We start from the raw sequence: 26,976 nt of genomic DNA on the forward strand, positions 1-26,976 counted from the left end.
GGGGTGAAAGGGGGAAATCGTTATTTTAGCCCACTACATGTTTTACTTTATTAAAATACTTTTTGTGTAAGATCCAAGTAATAATAAATCCATTTTTTCAACTTCAACAAAATACTCCAATGAAAACATTTAATAATCTTTCTAAAAGGGACGTCCAAGCTTTTTATTTTATGGGGTCAAATGAGGGATTTTAAAGGTTTTGGGGGCAGGATAAAACCCCCTTTTTAACCCCACCATGGATGTCTATGCTCCGTGTAAAAACGGAACCAAATTTTTAATTTTAATTGCAACATGGCTTCGATTGATAACCGCTTGGAAAGAACAGTTTCTAAGCCATACTAAAAAAACATGTATCGTATCGTATTTTAGATAATTTTCCATGAATATTAAAAAATATAAATTATGATAGTTATTAATTATGCCAGTTTTGTTAACCCTGGCCTTCAGTCCCTTATAACTAACGAAACTTGAATTAATTTTATAATTTCTAATTTTAATATCAGCGGAAAGCTGTCTATCATATAATGCGTACATTTAAGGATAATAGTATATGCAACCCAGGTATCTTAAGAGATAAGACAATGAACAAAAATTAGATGTACATCTCCAATGATGATAACAAAATAAACTCTTTTGTAGATTGAAATAAATGGTTAAAAAAGTAGTCCCAACACTACTAGTTTGAAACCAACCAATGAAAATTCAAATTACCTGCAATAACCAGATTATTACAAGTTCTAGAATATTTAGAAGATTTTTTTTACAAAAAATGGAAGATTTTTACTATTACACAAGTCTCCAAAGATTTTTTGTAACATTCATTATTCGTTGTTTAATTTTGATTGGTTGGTTCAGTAAGTTGATTGTCCGAACGTTCCAAACAATAATTATCGGCCATTGTCCTATCCCTCTAGATATGTGTATATATATAACTGATGGCCGATTAGAATGGTTTATTAGATATTAAAACAATTAACTTTTATAAACGGGCCTATGGAATTAATTCAAACGGACTGACTTCACTTAGTCATGTAATAGCTTCGATACTAAAAAAAACTAACCATAGCTTTTTCAGATTTTTCAATAAAAATGTGAAATTTTTGACAGATTTAGAAAATTTGTAATATTCCTAAGGATTGCTCTTAAACTTTTTCACTATCTCCATCTTTCTTTCTTTCTCTCTCTCTCTTTTTCTCTTTCGTTCTCTCTCTGTCTCTCTCTCTCTATCTACCCCTCTTTCTCTCTCTCTCTCTGTCTCTCTCTATATTTCTCTTTATCTCTTTCTCAGTGTAAATCACAGCCCAATGTCCCCTGCCTAAGTACTAAATTTTGATTGATGATGTACATCAATTTATCGGCTACTGTCTTTTCCCTGGATTTAAGAGCATATAAAAAAACAGTATAAAAATGGGAGAACGTCACACGCCTCTAGAAGCAGCCGCTGAGCAAAATGCACTGATAGTTAAATCTGAAAACAACAGGAAATTTTAAAACAGTAAACTGTTGGCTACGTTATAATTTGAAATGTCCATCTGAAACATTTAGGAGAAAACATGATTTTCTTGGCTCTTATTCAAGATAGTTGGTTCAGCCAACTATCTTGAATTTTTAGGGATTTAATAAATTTACATTCTACATATTTTATTATAAATGATATAAAAGGTTTCATGATTTATATTATCAAGTTTAATGTTTATTTTTATGACACTACTATAAATTTCTTTTGGATGTCCATCCATAATTTTGGAGCTTCGCTACTTATGGATGTTGTCATCCTTGTTTTTTTTGAGTAAATGAAACGTATTGTTATATTATCCCACTTACCTTTAACAGAAATTGAGTATTATTATCTTTAAAAATGTAATCTTTTACTTTTTCATTTTAATATCCCCAGAAAGCTTTCTATAATACGATGCATTCAATAACTATATTCCAAATCCGATTCATGTCCCCTGGATTAAAACCAGAGGTGGATTCTTAGTAGGAAAAATTGTTTCCGTGAAAAATTCTCCAAAATCACATAAAAAATCTACAAAAATTAAATAAAATCTTATGTTAATAACCCTTCTATGATTTTGTTTAATTTTTGTAGATTTTTAATGTGATTTTGGTGGATTTTTCACGAAAATATTTCACGAAATATTTCACGAAAATATTCACGAAAATAAGCGATTAGTGGGGCAATTTTTTTTTAAAAATCCACCTCAGTTCTGTGCTGGTTTAAAATTGAATCAACAGAGTGCCCGAAGAAAATACAAAAAGAGAGGAAGAAATAATACCTCCTGATGGGGGTCCTTGGGTTAGTAGTTTATATTAATTCATCCTTGGAGACCCATTTTTTAAAGGCAAAGCTTATCTATAATTAGGGTCGGTCCGTCCGCCCGTACTTCCGTCAGTAACGGATAGCTTTTTTTTGTTAATGTAGGCATGTTAAAATTGTCCTATCGATTTCAAATTTGCATGGTGATTCCTTTAGTAGTCAGGTATGATTCAGAAAGCGTAGCAACTCTATAATCATAACAAAAATGTCCGTAAGTCCATTTTAAACATGTTGATTTTTTTTACTTTTTTAACGACAAATTTTTATTTCTGATTTTTGGTATATTGATTCCTGGGACAACAAAGTATAATGTTATAAGCGAAGCAACTCTATAATCAAGTCCTAAAAATGTAAGTATGTCCATAAACTTTATCCTGTATAAAGCAGTTTTTCAACAAATTTACTTACAATTTTGCTTCGACTTTTATACATTTATATTATGATTATTCAGTTCTGACACTATACAAATGTTAATGTCCGTTTGTACTACCGTTTCAGTTTTATGGATGTTGTCATCCTTGTTTCTCTATGTGTTTCTAGGGATGTATTTTATATTGATTCATCCTTGGGTATTAGACTATAAAAGTTTTAAAGATTTTTAATCAATATAATAGATTTGAAATCTGCATAAAATTTTAAGGATTTTTTTAAAAATTAGTTTTTTATATAATTCTTTATTTAAAGGCGCAAATACAAATTAAGTTAAATAATTTTGAGATCTGTGATTGGTGGATTGAAAACTATCTGCGCTCTGATTGGAGAAGCTTAAGTGACGTACATCATTCAACCAATAAGAGCGTAGGTAGTTTCCAATCCAGCTATCCTATTGGTCAAAATTTATTAACCTAAATCGTATTTGCGCCTTTAAATAAAGAATTATATAAAAAACGAATTTTATAAAAAATCCTTAAAATTTTATGCAGATTTCAAATCTATTATATTGATTAAAAATCTTTAAAACTTTTATAGTCTATTGGGTATGAGAGAATTTTAATATTTAGACATTAAAGGACGCCTGCAAGAAATACCACGCTTTAACTGCTGAAAGACTGCCACAAATAGACCCAATACCCCAAATTTAAAGGCTTCAGTTTTAATAACAAAAAAGTTCTAGGCATTTCAAAATAGCATTTTATGTACAATGAAGTTTTTGAAAGATTTCCAATGCTTATAAAAGAAAAAACAATATTAAATTACGTCGCCTAGACACAAAATTATAACCTTATCTTTGTCAGAAACTTAGATTACCCGTAACTGATTACATTTTTACAATAAAAACACCACATTTCATAGTCAAAATCTATGAAAAAAATTCGATTAAAATTGCATTTTTAAACGAAAATCATAGCGGAAACAAAGGGGGAAACTAATACAATCTTAGCTGTGATTGGTTGTTAAGCTGATTCAGCCTTCTGATTGGCTGCAGTACACTCGGTACAATACAAGTTAAACTTAATTTTTTTTACTGATTTTGACTATAATAATGGGTATTTTTATTTTAAAAATATAATTAGTTACTGGAAACCTAAATTTAGGACAAAAATAAGCTTATAATTTTGTTTCTAGGCTACGTAGTTTAATTTCAAAGTTTTCAACATGAGCATTGCAATTCTTTCAAAATTTTCATTGTACATAAAATGTCATTTTAAAATGCCTAGAACTTTTTTGTTATAGAAGCTGAAGGCTTCAAATTTGGGGTATTTGGTCTACTTGTGGCAGTCTTTCAGCAGTTAAAGCGTGGTATTTCTTGCAGGCTTCCTTTAAATTTGAATGAAAATTCCTGAGATGGGTTTTTGAAAGATGAATGCCATGTTTTTTCAATTCGCGAAATTTAAACAGAGTATACAACTTTTTATTTAATTATTTCGCCTTTGTTGGTTCGGCCTTCATAGAAGAAAAACAAATTATCTTCAATCCATTTTTGCTGCATATTAATTAATGCATCTTTTTAGAGCTGTATTAGACATTATACAAATGGCTAAAATAATAATTTTAAAATTTTGAATTCTTAAGTTGTATACTCTGTTGAAATCCTATCGTCTTCGTTCAATCAATCAATGTCTAAAAATGTCAAAAAAAAGCGGCATTCATCTTTCAAAAACTCAACTCTAAAGTCGTAAGGCACAATTTAGAAAGCATAGCATCTTCTTAAATCTTTAATAAAACATACATAAGTCTACTATAAACATGTTGATTTTTGAAATAGATTTTTTGACATGTTTCATTTTATTTTTAGGCTTGGTTAGTTTTGTTCAGTTGTTTTCTCTGTAATGGAATTATTTTTGGAATTATAAACACATTTGGAATCCTGTTTGTCAAACTTAGGTCAGTTAAATATATACTTATATGGCCTGTATGAAAACAATGTGTGAATACACATTACTGCATCTTTTATGAAATTGCCTTTTGGCATAAAGATTTTTATGAAAATTACCATAAAGATTTGACTGTATTTATTAAATATAATATATACTAATAGTAATTCTACTTAACAGGAAGGAACAATTAACAGGGGACAATGGACTGTTTATTACACTGGTCCCCAAAGTTTTGTAATAACGTTTCTAATTTGTTGGCATTGGGGACTTTTGATTGGTTAATTAAGCACAGTGTCCAAACTTTTCAACCACTGTAATCTATAGAGGGGTAATTTTTGTATATCACCACTGCGGATGTGCATCAATTTATCGACCATTGTCTTATCCCTTTAGATCCCTGAATTCTAGTAATAGTAATTCTAGCCAAAAAAATGAAAATAAAGAGACAAGTTGTCAATTTTCCTTTCCTTGCTTATTCTTTTATTATCTAGGAAAGATTTAGAAGAAAATGGAGATACGGATGCTGCCTTCAAATGTTGTAAGTACAGTAATTAATGACAGACAGACAGACATATGGACAGACAGACAGATAAATAGATAGACAGATAGACAGACAGATAAATAAAAATATAGATATACAAACAGATGAATAGATTAATAAGCATATAGACAGACAGAAAGACAGACACACATTCAGACAGACAGAAAGACAGACACAGATAGAGATTTAAATACACAGACAAATATACAGACATACAGATAACAAACAGATAGACAGATAAATAAACAGATTGAAAGACAGATAGACTAATAAAAAAGACATACATATAGATAGACAGACAGATATAAATACAAACAGATGAATAGATTAATAAGCATATAGAAGGACAGAAAGACAGACAAACATACAGACAGACAGAAAGACAGACACACACTCAGACAGACAGAAAGACAGACACACATACAGACATCAGAAAGGCAGACACACATTCAGACAGACAGAAAGACTGACACACATACAGACAGACAGACAGACAAACAGATATATATACAAACAGATAGATAGATAGATAAACAGACAGACAGACAGACAGACAAATAGATAGACAAAAAGATAGACAAAAAGATAGACAAAAAGATAGACAAATAGACAGATATATATAGATATGAAAACAAACAGATAAATAGATTAATAAATATACAGACAGATAGATAGAAACAAACAGATTGGAAAGACAGATAGACAAATAAAAAAGACAGATATACAATGTACTAACAGATAGACAAATAGATAGACAGACAGAAAGATAGTCATACAGACACATAAATAAACCCTATTTAGTTCTTTTTACAAAAATATATATATAATCTCTATCCAATTTGATTTCTTTCTCTCCTTAGTTGGTGCTTTCATACAAAGTGTCTTGTTAAGCACAAATACCCATCTCCCCCCCCCCTCTTTCTTTGAAATAAAGGAGAGGTATTTTTCTGCGGTGGATTCCTAAAAACTTTTTGGCTCACTGCCTCACTAAAATTAGTAAGGCTCGCTAAAAATTGTTGTCAAAATTTGCATAAAAAATCTGCAAAAATTAAATAAAATCATAAAAGGGTTATTAACATAAGATTTTATTTAAATTTTATGGATTTTCTATGCGATTTTGGAGGATTTTTAACAAAATTTTTTATGGAGCCTCACTAATTTTAGTGTTGCAGTGAGCCAAAAAGTTTTTTAAGAATCAACCTCTGCAGTAGGCTCTAACTTAACCTGACCTACATTTAAAAACAAACAAAGGAAAAATCTGCCTCGATCCCTAAATTTCAGTTTAGAATAGCTAGGGGAGGGGTATCCTCTGGCGACCCTTGTACCTAACAGTGTTAGAGCATTCTGCTCTTAATAAAACTGTCCCTTCCTCTCCCTTCTTTACTCAGTATGCCAATCACATCTTAAATGTGATCCACTATTACTTTTTGAAGACTTAAAATTGACTGTCACAGTATGTGAAAATCTTATTTTAATTAACCAATGTAATTTTGAAATAATATTCTTTTATATATGTGTACATAAACAAATTTTATCCAACTTGAATATTTTGAATGAGTTTTAAATTAATATTGTTATGCTTTAAATGTAATTTTTGTAAGTAAATGATAATAGTTATTTCTCGTATCGTATTATAAACGGCTTTCCGCGGATATAGAATGTACAATTATAAGATTAAAACTAGTTTTTTTAGCCCCGTGGTGCCGAAGGCACCGGCAAAAAAAACTAGTTTTAATCTTATGATTGTACATTTCTATATTCGTAGAAAACTGGATATAATACGATGCTAGACATAGTTTTTTCGTATGGATGAGAACCGGTTCCTATCCACCGGATTCGAATGAATACGAGAAAGACAAATAAAGAATCAAATAATAATAAGGTATCAGTGCTCTTGAGGGTACTTTGTGTGAAAGCACCGGTTTAATTTTCAGCCCTGGTGGGGTCTCTGACGATAGGGTCAACATTTTTCCTTTCTGCCATGGTTGGGATCATTGCTGACAAAATAGGTAATAAAGAGGAGCATAGCTACTCTATCATTGTTTATGTCTGTCTGTACGTCTTTCTTTCTATCCTTCTGTCTCTCTGTATATCTGTATACCTGTCTATCAGTCTGTCAGTCTACAAAATATAAACACTAAAAAATTATAAAGCTAAATGAGAAAGGTTTCGTGTTTTTTCTCCAATAAATCAATTAAGTCTGACATTATTCTGTTAAGGATTACGACGAACAGCAATTATTGGCGGAGTTATAGCAACCGTAGGCATGGCTCTATCTTCCTTTTTCTACTATAAAATTGAGGTAATGATAAATGTATAAGTTAAGATGTATAATCCAGACAACTGTTTGGCCCAAGTAGTGAGGACCTTTTTCGTCTGCTAGCAAATTGTTTTGTTTTTTTGGACTTGCTTGTATTGATAATTCCGACTCTATTGGCAAATATTTAAAGACCAGTGTAAAATTCGTTTAACCTCTGCCCCTTCTAACGCAACTATGAGGAGGTTTCGTGATTTCATATTGATTGGAGAATTTAAGACAATATGTTGTGAAAGCAACATAATTGAACACGAATTCTCCCTACCGTATCTGAATACATTACCACAATAACGTCTAACTATCTGTTGCAGACGAATGGATAGACGGACGTAAGGACGGACACACCACCCAAAACGTGGAAAAGATTTGTTTTAAAAATATTATTTTTTCAGGTTTTATATTTTACGTATGGATTAATGTTTGGAACTGGTTCTTCCTTGGTATACTCACCCTCTCTGGTAAGCTCAACAGACAGACAGAAAGATAAACAAACAGAAAGACAGACAGACTGACAGAAAGAAAGACAGACAGACAGCTAGACAGAAAGATAGAAAGACAGACAGAAAATAAGAAAGACAGAATAAAAGCCAGAAAGACAAAGATACATACAAACAGAGAGACAGACTGACAGAAAGACAGAGATACAGACAGATAGACAGAAATAAAGAGAAAAAGATAGATAGAAAGACAGCATAAAAGAGAGAGAGAAAGACATATAAAAAGAAAGATAGAATGAAAGAAAGAAAAAAAGACAGAGAACCAGACAAGATAGACAGACAGCAATACAGAAAAATAGATAGACAGAATAAAAGACAGAAAGATAATATTAAGTCAGAGAGAAAGACAGGCAGAATGACAGACAGAGTTAAAGACAGACAGACAGAGATCAGTAAGAAAGCCAGATAGACAAACAGACAGACATTCCGCAAGACAGAAGACAGACAGACATAAAGAAAGTGAGCCAGAAGAACAGAAAGACAGAGAAACAGGCAGGAAGCCAGAAAGACAGACTGAGAGACAGACAGAAAGACAGACAATAAGATAAACAAACAAAAACACATACAGACAAACAGCGATGACAGAAAGAAAGACAGACAGACAGCTAGACAGAAAGATAGAAAGACAGTCAGAAAATAAGAAAGACAGAATAAAAGCCAGAAAGACAAAGATACATACAAACAGAGAGACAGACTGACAGAAAGACAGTTGAAAGACAGAGATGCAGTTAGATAGACAGGCGGACAGAAAGACAGAGAGAAAGATAGAAAGACAGCATAAAAGACAGAGAGAAAGTCATATAAAAAAGAAAGAAAGATAGAGAACCATACAAGATAGACAGAAAGCAATACAGAAAAATAGATAGACAGAATAAAAGACAGAAAGACGGACAGATACACAGAAAGAAAGACAGAAAGATAATATTAAGTCAGAGAGAAAGACAGACAGAATGACAGACAGAGTTAAAGACAGACAGACAGAGATCAGTAAGAAAGCCAGATAGACAAACAGACAGACAGACTGCAAGACAGAAGACAGACAAACATAATGAAAGAGAGCAAGAAAAACAGATAGACAGAGAAACAGGCAGGAAGCCAGGCAGACAGACAGAAAGACAGACAGACAGAAAGACAGACAGAGAGACAGACAGAGAGACAGACAGAAAGATAAACAGACATACACACTTACAGACAAAGAGCGAGACAGACTGACAGAAAGGAAGACAGAGAACCAGACAAGACAGACAGACAGACAGACAGCCAGCTAGACAGAAAGATAGAAAAACAGAATAAAAGACAGAAAGACGGACAGAAAAACAAACCGATAGAAAGACAGAGAGACATAGAATTAAAGAGACAAAGACAAAATGCCCAAAGTATAATAACCTCGTTGAAGTATTCTTGAGCTTTAATACATTGGGTCTCTAAACATTTCTCTACCGAAAGTGAAATTTTGTTTACCATCATTGGGGATAACATCGGACCTTGAATTACAGTAGTGCCCAAAGTATTATAAACTTGTTATCCCATTCATAGGTTAAAAAACTTTGGGTACTTTCAAACTTTCCATGAAACTTTTCCGATGATTTTAATTTACAAAATGGGTAATTTTGTTTACCATAAATGGGAATAAACAGAGATTACGGAGAAAGGGGACATCGGACAGTAAATTACACTGGTACCCAAAGTATTATAACCTCGTTATCCTATTCATTAGGCTCAAAAACTTTGGGTACTAAACTAGTGGTGATTAAACTTTCCAGACGATAATTTTGATTTACAAAAAGGGCAATTTTTAAAAGCGAAGCTTTTCTATAATTAGGGTCGGTCCGTCCGTCCGTAACGACCCAGGTTCTACGAAATACCAGAAAAAAACAGTCGTTTTACCAGAAAAGTGGTAAAGCTGGTCAACCTGGTAAAATATACCAGTTTCGTGGTAAATTTTACCAGCAAAAATTTTAGCCAAAAAATTAGTCAAATTTTACCATTTTTTTTGTAAAATTTGACGAAACAAAAAAACCCGTTTTTTGTGTTTTAAATAAAAAACAGCTCTTCATAATCAGTTGTAGTACTTTAAAATAATGACTTCTATACAATGAAGCCTAAATTTAAATTTTTTTTTTTTTTTTAATTTTACCACTTTTGGAAGTTTTACCAAAAATGTGGTCAATTTTACAACTCTATTTTTCAGGTTAAGTCCGAATTTTCGGACTTAGACAAAAAAACGCAATTTGGTCAATTTTTACCAAAAAGTTAGTAAAATTTGACAAGGTATTTTTTTAGGCTAAGTCCAGATTTTTGGACTTTGCCAAAAAAAAAAACATGGTAAAATTTGACCAACTTTTTGGTAAAAATTGACAAGGTAAATTTTTAGGCTAAGTCCAGATTTTTGGACTTTGCCAAAAAAAAAACTTGGTAAAATTTGACCAACTTTTTGGTAAAAATTGACAAGGTAAATTTTTAGGCTAAGTCCAGATTTTTGGACTTTAACAAAAAAAAAAACTTGGTAAAATTTGACCAACTTTTTGGTAAAAATTTTTACTTTTTATTGAATTTTTTCGCATAAAAGAAGCTAACTTTTTTTTAAAACCTTGAAAATTATTTCATCATTTCTTTTAAAACATCCTCCCGCATCGTCAAAAATATATCAAATTTAATATTTACTTATTTGAGCTAGCTTCATACGAATTAAAATTAAAAGAAAAAAAATCCAGGTCTGTGTATTTACGCAGATGTGCCGTGTGCATTTGAATTTATCGATTTTTCATCTTTAATATAAATATAAGCTTTCGTATATTCCCCTGAATGTTTCTAAAAGAAAGACAGAGATTTCGAATTATAGAGTAATTTCGCTACAAAACTTATATTTTTAAGTTTTGAAATTTATGGCACCTCTGTGCACGCATGCGCTATTGTTAAGCTTATGATTATTTGAATATAGAGTGCCAAAAATAATTATTAGTTTTGATTCAATTTAATCAAATATTTTGAATCAAGAAGTAAATTACTACTCAATTTTCTCTAAATATTTAAATTTGTAGAATTTTCAATTTGTTTGGAAGATTTTTTTTAAGCAAGATGTTTAAAAATGTGGCAAAATTGTGGAACAACAATGTTTCATGATTTCTATATTTATGTTGTCTTTGCCAACCGGAAATACCACCGAGATGGGTTTTTAAAAGATGAATGCCACATTTTTTCGGCGTTTTTTAGACATTAATTGATTGAACGTTGACGATAGAATTTCAAACAGAGTATATAACATAAAAATACTGAATTTTAAATTATTTTTTTAGCAATTTTTCTAATGTCTAACACAGCTCTAAAAAGATGCATTAATTAATATGCAGCAAAAATGGATTGAAGATAATCTTTTTTTTTCTATGAAGGCCGTACCATCAAAAGCGAAATAATTAAATAAATCATTGTATACTCTTTTAGATTTCGCGAATGTCGCGCTTGTTATTCATAGCGTAAAAAATGTCGAAAAAACGCGGCAATATCTTTTAAGAACCCGGCCGGAAATAGATTCTATATGGTTAACAACTATATATATATTTAAATATTTTTTTTTAATATTGAATGCACTATATTTTTTTATATTCTATCGAATATATATTTTATATGTCATTACAAAACTATATTACAGTTAATATTAACATTAAAAAAAAAAACATCAATTTAAACTTTCGTAACCCTGTAATTAGGTATTGGCGTTAGAAGTACAGTTCACCACGGTCCACGCTTGGGCTAGCATCACTCACCAGCATGGCTCTGCCTAGGCTTATAATGAGAAAGGCCAGGGTATTATTATTACAGGTATTGTGTCTTTAAAGGGACTGTGAACGTAAATTTTTCTCATCTTAATATCAAATCTTAACATTATCTTATTCATAATATCTCACAGATAGAGCAAAACGCGCTTTTGTTTGCTTAAAAAACGGCTTTTTCCGACGATTTTTATTTGTTTCCTAAAGTGGCACCTCCGCCCCAACCCTTCCTTTGTTACCTACATTTTATTGTGTTTTAGTCAAAATTTATTATAGGTATTAAAACTGTGGCAGTTTACAGTGACAGCGACAGAAACTCTATGCATGTAGCCATGGCGGACGAAGCTGTTAGAATTAGTCCAGCTGCCTCACAACAGAGCTATCTCAGGGGAGATACTATTTTAAAGGTATATTATACCGGAGAGAGGAGATACTGTTTATTAAACTAGTGCCAAAAGTTTTATAATTACGTTTACATTTTCGTTGGTTTACAACTTTCGACATCAGGACTTTAGTGAATTTTGATTGGTTAGCTCAATAGGTTGAGTGTTCGAACGTTTCAACCACTAATATTAATCCAAGGGGTAATTTTGTTAATCATCATTGAGGATTTACATCAATTTATCGACCATTGTTTTGTCTTATCCCTTTATATCTCTGACATTATACTGTTAGGTATTAGTTTTAGATGGACATTACAAGAATTGATTGATTAAAATAATCCTTAAATAAAAGTAACAGGATGTTTGTTTGTCTTCGTTTGTAGCGAAATATCTAGCGTACGTACACGTCTCTCCTCTACATTGAAGCTTATTGTATGTCTCGGAAAGGTTTTAATTTATACATGGATTTTTTTATAGGCCTAAGAAAAATTACCCCAAAAATTTTATTTTTTAAAAACTTTGAAAAATTAAAATTCAAGGTAGTGGGTCGGCTCTTTCCCAGCCCCCCCCCCCCCTCCCCACACCTTTCACATTGCAAAAAAAATGGGTGTTGTTTTTTGCTTAATGGTGTGATTGATAATTTAAATTGAAACTTGGAAGAATCTACCTATTAAGATTTAGAATAACTCTTATATGCATCATCCTATTATATAAAGCAGTAAGACTTTTTTTCTAAATAACTACTGATCCGATTGGGTTCTCTATTTTAGGTAGGCATCACATAGGTCCTGAGTTGGTTTTATTCTATTTTCTGATCATATTTAAGCCTTAAGATGGATTTTTTTTACTTTTTCTATTGAAACTAAAATAAAAAAATGTTGGGATCTATTTCAACTCACCACTAACTCAAGTGCCCCTAGAGGCCTCTAGGGGCTTAGTTACTATTGACCATACACTGTATTATCTTAGGTTGCGGCAGAAACCGGCTCCGATGCTGTACATCCTGGCTATGGATTTCTCTCCGAGAATGTCGAGTTTGCTAATCTTTGCCAGGTAAATGCAGGGAGGGAGGGGACAATGGGCTGTTAACTACACGTGTCCCCAAACTTTTATAATAACGTATTCTTATTCGTTGGCTTAACAACTTTGGGGATTAAGTGATCCCTGATTGGTTGGCACATTAAGTTGAGTGTCCAAACGTATCAACCACAAAAGGTAATCTATGTAAGGGGAAATTTTGTGTATCATCAATGGGGTTGTACATGTACAGTACATCAATTTGTCGACCATTGTCTTATCCCTTAAGATTCTTGGGTAAATGGATATATTATTACCTGGATGTTACACCAGTTTTTCATGTACTCTAATAAAGCGGTACTCACAGCGGGCTAAAATAAAGATACACCCTTATTCCTCCCTTACAACACCCCCTTACCTCCTTCTGGGTAAACGATCTGACCAATATATGAAGTCCATGTTAGGAACCTAAATTCATGACAACAAATTTCCATGATATGTCATTAATAATATCCACGTGTATTTTATATCCCTGGATGGGCAGGTAATATTTTCCATTTGACTGCAGGGAGGGAGTGGATATTAGACTGGAAGTTATACTGGTACCCAAAGTTTTATAAACACGTTAGCTCACAACTTTAAATCTTGATTGGTTCATTCAAACTAGCAGTGTCTGAACTAATCTAAGGTGTTGTTTTGTTCAATATATTTGGGGATTTATATATGTATATTTCGTTCATTATCTTGTCCACGGTCATTAGTGTGAGGAATGGGGTTGACAACACACCCCTTAAAATTAAAATTATGTAGATTCCCCCCCCCCCCGTTTTTTAAAAACCTCTAAGATTACATCCCTTCCCGTAAAAACCCTGTGCACGCCACTGTACTGCTTACGTTTTTTTCTGGTTAATTTCAAGAATGTAATATTATATTAATAAGAATGATACCTACCTTTTAATTTAAATTTTTTTTTTTTATCAGGAGAAAGGAGTTATATTTGTTGGTCCACCGTCCACTGCCATTAGAGATATGGGTATCAAGTCTACATCTAAGGTAAATGATAGAGTAGCTACTCAGGAACTTATTTTGGTTGATTTCAAGTAGAAAAAAATAACACTCTATACTATACCGGAGTAACAGGATGTCTGTTCATTTGTCCTGTACGATCTCAATCTTCTGGTCTTCCATAATTTTCAGGGAATGTTTATGCTGTTTTTTTGGCGGGGGGGGGGGGGGGGGTATGACACCGCTTCTTGGAAAAATGACCTCGAATATTTTCATTGGTAAAAACCCTCCAACCATCCTCTTTTAAGACGAAACACAAGTAGGCTCTAGGAAAAGCAACTGTGTATTTAAAAGAAGTCTATCGTTACAATTTTTCTAATATTTAACCTGTTTTTTAGATGATCATGGAAGCCGCTAACGTACCTGTAATCCACGGTTACCACGGAGAGGACCAGAGCCTGGACACCTTGAAGGCGGAGGCAGACAAGATCGGGTTCCCTGTTATGATGCCGAGTAGTATGGACACAGCATGTTCTTGTTAGCCAGGGATGTTGTTACTGCTTATGTTTTCCAGGTAAGCTTTCCCTTTATTTTTTCTCGTTCTGCGTTTTCAAAGATGTTTAGTTAGATAAGTTTGCTGATTTTTTTGCCACGTGTCAAGATGCCTGTAGGAAATGAATGAGGGGGGAGAGGGGGAGTCGAACCTACACACTTTTATTTTTGCTTTCAAAAGAAAAAAATTTAGGTGTGAGAGTAAGGGGGGGGGGGAAGTTCTGACACATTTGCGTAAACAGCGAGTATAGGCTTTATCTTTGGGACGGACGGACGGACGGACGGACGGACGGACGGACGGACGGACGGACGGACAGACATCGTTCTACTTTGTATTATAGATTAGATATTTAGTAGGGAGGGATGGGACATTGGGCTGTAAATTACACTAGCCCCCAAAGTTTTCAAATAACATTTTCTTATTCTTTGGCCTAACAACCTTGGGTACTTTTATTGATTTTTTATTGGTTGGTTCATTAAGTTGAGTGTCCTAACATTTCAATCACTTATTGTAATCTACAGAAGGGGTAACGATGTGTATCATCATTAGAGATGAACATCAATTTATCAGCCATTGTCTTATCCCTTTATATCCCTGTAATTATCTAATTAACTAATGAGCAATTTTATTCCAGGTTGAATATCAGTGCAATACGAGGTCGAATGGGGCCGGTGCCCAGCAAATCCAGGAGGTTGCGCAACAGTTTTCGCGGCCAGAGCAGTAGAATCAAGAAAAATATGTTTAAGTGTTGTTTCAATCAATAAAGATAAAAATGAAAACAATTTTTTTTTATTTTTGCGATTTATACCTACAAGCGATGTTTTTCTATAATTAAGGTCGTTTTTTACCACTTTCTCGTGATTTTTACCACCCGTTTTTACCACAATTATTGGTAAATTTTTACCATATTTACCCTATTTCTGGTAAAATTTTACCAGTTTAGGGCAAAAATATTACCAGGTGTTGAACAGTTTTACCACTTTTTCGGTAAAATCTACCAGAAATTTGCGGTAAATTTTACCAAAAAAGTGGTAAAAATTGGTCAAAATCTGGTATAAATTTGCGTCCTAAAATGGTAATATTTTACCGGAAATCTGGTAAAATTTTACCGATAATTGTGGTAAAAATCGCTGGTAAAAAGCGTCACAGAGTACCACCAAAAGTGTTTTTACCACGATTACGGTAAAATTTTACCACCTTTTAAATCGTATAGGCTGGTAAAATTTTACCATAAAAGTGGTAAAAACTAGGTTTTTTTATGGTATTAATTCCGTCCTGGGGAAGAGCTTTTTCCATTAATTTAGGCACGTTAGAATTGTCCTATCGACTTCAAATTTTGCATGGTGATCCCTGTAGTAGTTAGGTACAATTTAGAAAGCGTAGCAACTCAATAATCGTTACAAGATTTTCGTACGTCCATTATCAACATATTGATTTTTTTTACTTTTTAACAACAAATTTTAACATATTATCCGATTGATCTGATTTTTGGTATACTGATTCCTGAGACAACGAAGTATAATATTAAAAGCAAAGCAACTCTACAATCTAGTCCTAAAAATGTAAGTATGTCCTTAAACATTATCCCGCATCAAGCAATTTTTCAACAAATTTACTTACAATTTTGCTTCGACTGTTGAACATTTATATTCTGATTATTCAGTTCTGACACCATATAAGTGTTAATGCCCTTTTGTCCTACGGTTTCAAAGCTTCGCTTTTATGGATGTTGTCATCCTTATTTCACTATCATTAGGGATAAACATAAATTTATTGTCCATTTTTTCAGACAATTTTGGGCCACTATTTTCGGCGGCGGCTGGGGCTGGCGAACGGTATCGTGACGGCGGGCAGCTCAGTGGCCACCATCTCATTCTCATTCATCAACCAGCACATTCTGTCCAATCACGGGGTAATTTTGTTTACCTCATCGGGGTTCGATTTCAGTTTAGTAATTGCCAGGGATATTGGGATGGGACAATAGATCTAAAATCAATTTTCTTGTTTTTTTTGGATTTTGGGTACTTTTCTTATTTTAGCTAATTTTAAAGAATTTTAGGATTAGCGCACATAATGCCGCTAAATTTGTTCCATTGCACGCAGACCAAACTCCATGAAAATAATCAATACAAGCACAGGGTCGAATTTCTTTACCATTCCACGCCACTAGAAGCCTCTAGTTACCCATGAAGGGGGGAGTCAACCCACTCTTCTTTAAATTTTAGATAAAAAAGTAGGGAAGGAGGGGTTATTCAAGAGACTATTTCTCTACGGAGGGTGTTGGTACCCCCCTTAAATTAGTTATTAACCTTCCCAGGACATATGAGAAACTGTACTGTAAATGAGAACCATAACGGTTCAGTGGTTAGCATGTTACTTTGGTACATACAGACACACACACACATACAGAGATCCTTTTATAAGATACAAATAGTATAATATCTTTCTCTCTGGCTGTCTGTCTTGAGCTTAAAATTAGTAACCACTAAACTGATTAGGCTTTTCAGGAAAATATAGCTACTAGTCTATCTGTCTGTTGAACTTTCTATCTGTCTTTCTTTCTGTCTTTCTGTCTGTAGAACTTTCTATCTGTCTTTCTGTCTGTTGAACTTTCTATCTGTCTTTCTGTCTGTAGAACTTTCTATCTGTCTTTCTGTCTGTAGAACTTTCTATCTGTCTTTCTGTCTGTTGAACTTTCTATCTGTCTTTCTGTCTGCTTGTATTTCTGTCTGTCTTTCTGTCTCTCTGTTTGTTTTTCTGCAAGTCTATCTGTCTGCCTGTCTTTCATTTTTTTCTGTCTGTCTTTATGTCTGCCTGTCTGTATTATTACTGTATGTTGATATTCTAGTTGATGCCATGTTTGATAATGTTTACTGCGCTGACCTGTGTTCTGATCCTGTGTGCCTGCACCTTTATACCTGTCCTACCAGCAAGGTGCACAAATAATTTACATACTTTTATTTAAACTAGCGGCTTCGCCCCTAGCCTCTAGGGGCTTTGCCCCAAGAGGTTTAATCAAACCAATTTTTCGTATTTTAGATTTAAAAGAAAAATTTTTAAAAAAATTTTTAGGGGTAGGGGAATTTTTTTTTTGGGGGGGGGGTAGTCGACCCCATTTTTTTTTATTTTTATTTTTAAAAAGAAAATTTTTTGAGGGGGGGGGAATTTTCATTTTTTGGGGGGGTTGGGAGTGTCCCACCCCCCAAGAAAATAGTTATAAACCTTCCCGGGACCTATGAACAGCTACCCTGTAAATGAGAACCCGAACGGTTCAGCGGTTAGCGAGATCCTTCGCTACAAACAAACAGACATCATTCTAAACCCCGAACAAACATATTATGCAAATCTGAGTTTTCAAAATAGCAGCTTTATTATTCATTTAGGATGATTTTACAATAAATATGAAATTTAGATGCCTCTTTTCGTTACAAAATTCCACTGTTATTTTTTAATTAATCAGCACCAATAAAGCACAAGATCTCAAAAACAGCATTTGGGGGTAATACTGGTGAACAAACATATTATGCAAATCCAAAACAAAGCAACAAAAAAAGGTTTTTTGGCACTTTTCTCCTCTTTTAAAGATTGATTATGATAAAATAATATTTTTTTAAGGGATTTATGCATTAATTATTATGAAATATAGTATAAGGTAGAATTTAATGATTTTTCTAAATAAGAAATGTTTAAAAAAATAAATTCGATCCCTATCACTTTAGAGGACAGCTGCTGAACCCCCAGTCTTATGGATGAACCTAAATACATGTTAAAGATAAAAATTACCCTGAATATTATACAAAAATGTTTTTTGGTGTGTTGAAAAAATCTATTTTAAAATCTTGATTTTGAGGATGATGACCTTTAACATGCCCCTATTGGTGGTGATGGTGAGCCAAATGTTATCAAAGTGCATGTCCATGATGACAACTTATATATTAAACTATGATCCAATTTTTGTAGTTATAGCATCCTTCAGCCCGGCATTATTAAAAAAGAAAAGAATTGCAATTTTATTCACTTCAATTCATAAGGTGAATACTGTAGTTTTTAGAAGATGGTTATATTTCTTGTCGGAAGGCTCCATTGAAGGCTGCTATGACTACAAAAAATGGTACATAGGTTAATAGACAAGTTGTTGTAATGGGCATGTACTTAGATAACATTTGGCTCACCATCACCACCAACAGGAGCATCTGAAAGGTCATCATCCTCAAAATCAAGATTTTAAAATGAATTTTTTTAACACATAAAAAAAACATTTTTGTATACTTTTCAGGGTAATTTTTATCTTTAACATGTATTTAGGTTCATCCATAAGACTGGGGGTTCAGCAGCTGTCCTCTAAAGTGATAGGGATCGAATTTATTTTTTTTCAATCATTTCTTATTTAGAAAAATCATTAATTTCTACCTTATACTATATTTCATAATAATTAATGCATAAATCCCTTAAAAAAATATTATTTTATCATAATCAATCTTTAAAAGAGGAGAAAAGTGCCAAAAAACCTTTTTTTTGTTGCTTTGTTTTGGATTTGCATAATATGTTTGTTCACCAGTATTACCCCCAAATGCTGTTTTTGAGATCTTGTGCTTTATTGGTGCTGATTAATTAAAAAATAACAGTGGAATTTTGTAACCAAAAGAGGCATCTACATTTCATATTTATTGTAAAATCATCCTAAATGAATAATAAAGCTGCTATTTTGAAAATTCAGATTTGCATAATATGTTTGTTCGGGGTTTACTTTGTATTATAGATAATAATAAAGTGACCAAAAATATCATTATTTAGCCACGTTTTAATTTGTTTATTAGCGAATAATTAAACATTAGGTTTTTCTAAAAGAATGATTTAAGGATGCTGAAAATATTGCAAGTCAGTTATAATTAAAACAAACAATCCTTAAAATCATAAAGATAGATAATTAAACTGTTTATAAAAAAAAAACATATTTATAATCATTAAAATTCAGCTTATTCGAAGTCATTCGAAGTCAGATGTCAATTGACTGTATGTAAACAAAGATCAGCTGATTTCAGAAAGTGCTTCTATGGATCTTGGACAAAGTAGCCTCGGATAAAGTAGCCTCCAGACAAAGTAGCACCCGGACAAAGTAGCCTCGGGACATTTACTTAAGAAAAGTAGCCTCTTAAGGAAAGTAGTCTCAACTGTTAATAAAGTCATGGCCGCAGCGCTCGGCCCCCTGGCCTGCCTAGCCGCGGGCAAGCGGACCCCTAGCCTATAACCTCACCTAACCTATGTTATCCTCAAACATTTATTTAAGAAAAATATCTTCAACTGTTGATACATAGATGGTTTAGAATTTCGTGGATTTTACAAAAATTGGTTGGTAGATTTTTACAAGTTTTATTATTGTTTTTACAATTTTTAACATTGTTTTTGCAATTTTTAGGTTGGTTAGGTTATAGGCAAGGGGGCCGAGCGCCCGCGGCTAGGCAGGCCAGGGGACCTTTATTAACACTGGAGGCTACTTTCCTTAGGAGGCTACTTTGTCTGGGTGCTACTTTGTCCGGGTGCTACTTTGTCCGGGTGCTACTTTGTCCGAGGCTACTTTGTCCAAGATCCGCTTCTATCACTTGATTGCCGCATACGATTATGAAGAATCAAATGTCGTCTTTTGTGTTGAAATAATATTATGAATTAACAATTTAAAGAAATATAATTTTGTTACACAAGGATGCCAGCTAACAACACCTCTGCCAGAAGTCCCAGCCACAATCAACAACAATCAAAGGTTAGAATTGTTTGTATAGTATCGTATTATTGCCAGCTTTCTGCGGATTTTAAAATAAATTTAAAATAGATTTAAAATAATTTTCTTATCCCTGAGTGGTCAAAGGTCTGGGATAACAAAAATGAAATTAATTTTAGTGGAAAATTGTTTGTAATTTGATGCTATAAATGATTTTTAAGTACGGCTGAGAACCAGTTCTAAATCCAGCGGATATTAATCAGTTTTGAAGCTATACAAATATATAATAATATTTTCTTTAGTTAATGCTTTAAAATAGACATTTTAGTAGGGAAGCTACTCTATAATCCACTTTGTTTGTCCGTAAGTCGGTCAGTAATGTTATAGGGGAAATTTTGGTCTGATTTTTGGTATACTGATTCCTGGGACAACAAAGTACAATATTATAAGCGAAGCAACTCTATAATCATAATCAAGTCCTAAAAATGTAAGTATGTCCATAATCATTATCCTGTATCAAGCAGTTTTTCAACAAATTTATTTACAATTTTGCTTTGACTCTTATACATTCGCATTCTGATTATTCAGTTCTGACATTATACAAGTGTTAATGTCCGTTTGTCCTACCGTTTCAGAGCTTCGCTTTTATGGATGTTGTCATCCTTGTTTTTAAGGTTTCATGATTTTCTTCCAGTTTTTGCTTATTCTCTATCTATTTTCTTTCATTGTTATAAGAACTGAACATTAGCTTTGTAATTTCCTTTGTCCGTGTGTCCATTACATCATTTTTGTGTGCTTTGCTGCTTATGGATGCTGACCTCCTTGTATTTTTATATAATCTTAGGATGCTGTAAGTATTGGTGCAAAAAATGGGGACAAATTTCAAATTGATTTGACGGGTATGTATACTTTGACGTCACTAGGGGAAAAGAATACCCTAAACCCCATCTCTTTTCTTGGGAGTTTCTTTCCCCCTTCCCTTTTCTTTCCCTTCACTTGTGACGTAAATAAAATCAGCCCCGTCAAATTAATTTGAAATTTGTCCCCATTTTTTGCACCAATACTTACAGCATCTAATCTTAGGCTAAAGAGCTGTTTGAAAAACTGGTGTACACAGATAATTGGAGAAACAAGAAGTATGTTATCTGGGCCCTAGCCATACCTTGTGCCCTGTTTGGCTACTTTGTCCCATACGTTCATTTGGTAAGATTCATTTTGTAGGACTTTTTGAAAAAAAGTCCTTTAATGTTCGGTTCTTCAACCAATGAATTTTTTTTAAAGATGCTGTAAGTATTGGTTAAAAAAATGGGGACAAATTTCAAATTGTTTTGACGTGTATTCTTTTTTTCTATGGGGTTTCTTTCCTCCTTCCCTTTTCTTTCCCTTCACTTGTGACGTAAAAAAATCAGCCCCGTCAAATCAATTTGAAATTTGTCCCCATTTTTTGCACCAATACTTACAGCATCCTATTCTATAATTCTCTTTGTCTGTCCGTCCGTCACTTTATTTGATACGTTCATATGCAGGTAAAATAATTTTTCTAAACTACTCTATCATTTCATATGATTTTCTCGGCTGTTATCTAAGAGTACTGAATTTTTGTGTACAGATCCATGGGGAAACTGAGTTTTCAGCCTATTTTATTTTGTCTTTCAGTCTGTGTCTATAATACAATGAAATAATTTATTTTCTCGTATTCATTCGAATCCGGTGGATAGGAACCGGTTCTCATCCATACGAAAAAACTATGCCTAGCACCGTATTATATCCAGCTTTCTACGAATATAAAAATGTACAATCATAAGATTTAAACCAGTTTTTTTAGCCGGTGCCTCCGGCACCTCGGGGCTAAAAAAACTAGTTTTAATCTTATAATTGTACATTCTATATCCGCGGAAAGCTGTTTATAATACGATGCGAGAAATAACTATTACTTTGCTTATTATGGTAAGTATTATGGTTTCTCTCTCTATCTCTGTCTCTCTTTCTTCTCTTTCTTCTCTGTCTTTCTGTCTGTCTGTCTTTGACTCACCATAATTTATCCGTCAAATTGAATATTTTTATATATATTTGTCTGTCTTTATGATTTTCTGTTTTGCCCACCTTTCTGTACGTTTGGTTGTCCACCATTTCACTTTTCCTTCCGTCTGTCTATCTTTCTTTCTATCCGTCTGTCCATCTTTACATCCGTCCCTCTGTTTGTCTATTTTTCTGTCTGTATGTTTGTATGTCTGTCCATCTTTCTGTCCGTATGACTGTCCGTCCATCTGCCTGTCTGTCTGTCCATGTGTCTGTATGTCCGTACGTCTGTCTATATGTCTGTAAGTCTGTTTCTCTGTATGCCTGTCTGTCTATCCGCCTCTTCGTTTGTCCCTCGGTCCGTCCGTCCGTCAAAGAAAACCTAACACATTGATATTTCAGGTTCAATTTGCCAAAAATCTGCCTCTGGACGGCAACGCCGCTGCCAATGAAGAAAAAGCGGCCAGTCTGATGGCATGCATTGGCGTCACTTCAGGTACCCAAAATAAAAGTACCCAAAGCCGCGAATCTGATGGCGTTAATTTTTGGTCACTTCAGGCCGAAGTACCAAAAAATAAAAATACCCAATAAAACCTCCCAAAATAATAATACCCAATAAAAATTTGCTAATTTTAAATAACATTTTGACGGATTTTTTAACATTTACTTTATTTCAGTAATATATGATCATATTGTAGCTCTTTTTAGCCATATAAGAATTGTCCTATTAATTTTAAGCTCTGGATGATGATTCCTACTGCAACTACGATTATTAGAAAGCGTAACATCTTAGTAATTATTACCAGAAAGTATATAAGTCCATTAATTTTTAAAAGCGAAGCTTTTCTATAATTAGGGTCGGTCCGTCCGTACGTCCGTCCGTAACGGATAGCTTTTTTCATTAATTTAGGCATGTTAGAATTGTCGATTTCAAACTTTGCATGGTGATTCCTTTAGTAGCTAGTAACGATTTAGAAAGCTTAGCAACTCTATAATCATTACCAGAAAGTCCGTAATTTTCATGTGATCCAATCATCCGATTGATCTGATTTTTGATATATTAATTCCTGGGACAACAAAGTATAATGTTATTAGCGAAGCAATTCTATAATGAAGTCCTAAAAATGTAAGTATGTCCATAAACATTATCCTGTATCAAGCAGTTTTTCAACAAATGTACTTACAATTTTGGTTCGACTCTTATACATTTATATTTGGATTATTCAGTTCTGACACTATACAAATGTTAATGTCCGTTTGTCCTACCTTTCAGTGTTTCGCTTTTATGGATGTTGTCATCCTTGTTTTTTTGTGTTCAGGTATTGGCCGTTTGGTGTTTGGAAAATTATCTGATGTTGAAAAAATAGCTCGGAATGGAAACAGAATTATTCTTCAACAGATTGCTTTTGTATCCATAGGTATATATAGATAGATAGACAGAAAGTTAGATAGATGAATAGACTTTAATGTTGCTTTTGTATCCATAGGTATATATAGATAGATAGACAGATAATTAGATAGATGAATAGACTTTAATGTTGCTTTTGTATCCATAGGTATAGATAGATAGATAGATAGATAGTTAGATAGATGAATAGACTTTAATGTTGCTTTTGTATCCATAGGTATAGATAGATAGATAGATAGATAGTTAGATAGATGAATAGACTTTAATGTTGCTTTTGTATCCATAGGTATAGATAGATAGATAGATAGATAGTTAGATAGATGAATAGACTTTAATGTTGCTTTTGTATCCATAGGTATAGATAGATAGATAGATAGATAGTTAGATAGATGAATAGACTTTAATGTTGCTTTTGTATCCATAGGTATAGATAGATAGATAGATAGATAGTTAGATAGATGAATAGACTTTAATGTTGCTTTTGTATCCATAGGTATAGATAGATAGATAGACAGATAGTTAGATAGATGAATAGACTTTAATGTTGCTTTTGTATCCATAGGTATAGATAGATAGATAGATAGATAGTTAGATAGATGGATAGACTTTGATGTTGCTTTTGTATCCATAGGTATAGATAGATAGATAGTTAGATAGATGAATAGACTTTAATGTTGCTTTTGTATCCATAGGTATAGATAGATAGATAGATAGATAGATAGATAGATAGATAGATAGATAGATAGATAGATAGATGGATAGACTTTAATGTTGCTTTTGTATCCATAGGTATAGATAGATAGATAGACAGATAGTTAGATAGATGAATAGACTTTAATGTTGCTTTGTATCCATAGGTATAGATAGATAGTTAGATAGATAGTTAGATAGATGAATAGACTTTAATGTTGCTTTTGTATCCATAGGTATAGATAGATAGATAGTTAGATAGATGGATAGACTTTAATGTTGCTTTTGTATCCATAGGTATAGATAGATAGATAGTTAGATAGATGGATAGACTTTAATGTTGCTTTTGTATCCATAGGTATAGATAGATAGATAGATAGACAGACAGATAGATAGATGAATAGACTTTAATGTTGCTTTTGTATCCATAGGTATAGATAGATAGATAGTTAGATAGATGAATAGACTTTAATGTTGCTTTTGTATCCATAGGTATAGATAGATAGATAGACAGATAGTTAGATAGATGAATAGACTTTAATGTTGCTTTTGTATCCATAGGTATAGATAGATAGATAGACAGAAAGTTAGATAGATGAATAGACTTTAATGTTGCTTTTGTATCCATAGGTATATATAGATAGATAGACAGATAATTAGATAGATGAATAGACTTTAATGTTGCTTTTGTATCCATAGGTATAGATAGATAGATAGATAGATAGTTAGATAGATGAATAGACTTTAATGTTGCTTTTGTATCCATAGGTATAGATAGATAGATAGATAGATAGTTAGATAGATGAATAGACTTTAATGTTGCTTTTGTATCCATAGGTATAGATAGATAGATAGATAGATAGTTAGATAGATGAATAGACTTTAATGTTGCTTTTGTATCCATAGGTATAGATAGATAGATAGTTAGATAGATGGATAGACTTTAATGTTGCTTTTGTATCCATAGGTATAGATAGATAGATAGTTAGATAGATGAATAGACTTTAATGTTGCTTTTGTATCCATAGGTATAGATAGATAGATAGATAGATAGTTAGATAGATGAATAGACTTTAATGTTGCTTTTGTATCCATAGGTATAGATAGATAGATAGATAGATAGATGGATAGACTTTAATGTTGCTTTTGTATCCATAGGTATAGATAGATAGATAGTTAGATAGATGGATAGACTTTAATGTTGCTTTTGTATCCATAGGTATAGATAGATAGATAGATAGACAGACAGATAGATAGATGAATAGACTTTAATGTTGCTTTTGTATCCATAGGTATAGATAGATAGATAGTTAGATAGATGAATAGACTTTAATGTTGCTTTTGTATCCATAGGTATAGATAGATAGATAGATAGATAGATAGTTAGATAGATGAATAGACTTTAATGTTGCTTTTGTATCCATAGGTATAGATAGATAGATAGATAGATAGTTAGATAGATGAATAGACTTTAATGTTGCTTTTGTATCCATAGGTATGGATAGATAGATAGACAGATAGTTAGATAGATGAATAGACTTTAATGTTGCTTTGTATCCATAGGTATAGATAGATAGATAGTTAGATAGATGAATAGACTTTAATGTTGCTTTTGTATCCATAGGTATAGATAGATAGATAGATAGATAGTTAGATAGATGAATAGACTTTAATGTTGCTTTTGTATCCATAGGTATGGATAGATAGATAGACAGATAGTTAGATAGATGAATAGACTTTAATGTTGCTTTTGTATCCATAGGTAAAGATAGATAGATAGACAGATAGTTAGATAGATGAATAGACTTTAATGTTGCTTTGTATCCATAGGTATAGATAGATAGATAGATAGATAGATGAATAGACTTTAATGTTGCTTTTGTATCCATAGGTATAGATAGATAGATAGACAGATAGTTAGATAGATGAATAGACTTTAATGTTGCTTTTGTATCCATAGGTATAGATAGATAGATAGACAGAAAGTTAGATAGATGAATAGACTTTAATGTTGCTTTGTATCCATAGGTATAGATAGATAGATAGTTAGATAGATGAATAGACTTTAATGTTGCTTTTGTATCCATAGGTATAGATAAATAGATAGACAGATAGTTAGATAGATGGATAGACTTTAATGTTGCTTTTGTATCCACAGGTATAGATAGATAGATAGTTAGATAGATGAATAGACTTTAATGTTGCTTTTGTATCCATAGGTATAGATAGATAGATAGACAGAAAGTTAGATAGATGAATAGACTTTAATGTTGCTTTTGTATCCATAGGTAAAGATAGATAGATAGATAGATAGGTAGATAGATGGATAGACTTTAATGTTGCTTTTGTATCCATAGGTATAGATAGACAGATAGATAGTTAGATAGATAGATGAATAGACTTTAATGTTACAAAAGTCACA

At 32.7% G+C, this 26,976-nt stretch overlaps 2 protein-coding genes across 3 annotated transcripts in view; both read left to right on the forward strand.

The window, feature by feature from the left end:
• The first annotated feature begins 1,399 nt into the window (after nt 1–1,399).
• The window catches only part of LOC145307694 (monocarboxylate transporter 10-like), a 33,286-nt gene continuing 7,709 nt past the window's right edge, over nt 1,400–26,976 (forward strand). The window contains exons 1-13 of one of the 2 annotated variants that reach the window (XM_080150192.1): nt 1,400–1,475; nt 2,233–2,299; nt 4,557–4,645; nt 5,130–5,176; nt 7,114–7,188; nt 7,399–7,481; nt 7,889–7,954; nt 16,511–16,633; nt 17,570–17,655; nt 20,422–20,479; nt 21,521–21,640; nt 22,859–22,952; nt 23,776–23,874. In XM_080150192.1, the coding sequence (XP_080006318.1) occupies nt 1,408–1,475; nt 2,233–2,299; nt 4,557–4,645; nt 5,130–5,176; nt 7,114–7,188; nt 7,399–7,481; nt 7,889–7,954; nt 16,511–16,633; nt 17,570–17,655; nt 20,422–20,479; nt 21,521–21,640; nt 22,859–22,952; nt 23,776–23,874 (1,075 nt within the window). In that variant the 5' untranslated portion in view covers nt 1,400–1,407. Of the gene's footprint in view, nt 1,483–2,232; nt 2,300–4,556; nt 4,646–5,129; nt 5,177–7,113; nt 7,189–7,398; nt 7,482–7,888; nt 7,955–16,510; nt 16,634–17,569; nt 17,656–20,421; nt 20,480–21,520; nt 21,641–22,858; nt 22,953–23,775; nt 23,875–26,976 lie in introns of both variants that reach the window. The other variant, XM_080150193.1, reaches the window with a different exon arrangement.
• Nucleotides 11,462–15,500, forward strand: LOC145307354 (methylcrotonoyl-CoA carboxylase subunit alpha, mitochondrial-like). The gene is made up of 6 exons (XM_080149734.1): nt 11,462–11,812; nt 12,040–12,170; nt 13,116–13,199; nt 14,145–14,216; nt 14,567–14,742; nt 15,356–15,500. Exons 2-5 carry the CDS (start codon nt 12,084–12,086, stop codon nt 14,708–14,710), a joined length of 387 nt encoding a protein of 128 aa, XP_080005860.1. The 5' UTR covers nt 11,462–11,812; nt 12,040–12,083; the 3' UTR covers nt 14,711–14,742; nt 15,356–15,500.

Source organism: Acartia tonsa, chromosome 15, assembly GCF_053477335.1.
Source record: "Acartia tonsa isolate MP-2025a chromosome 15, ASM5347733v1, whole genome shotgun sequence".
Lineage (NCBI taxonomy): Eukaryota > Metazoa > Arthropoda > Copepoda > Calanoida > Acartiidae > Acartia > Acartia tonsa.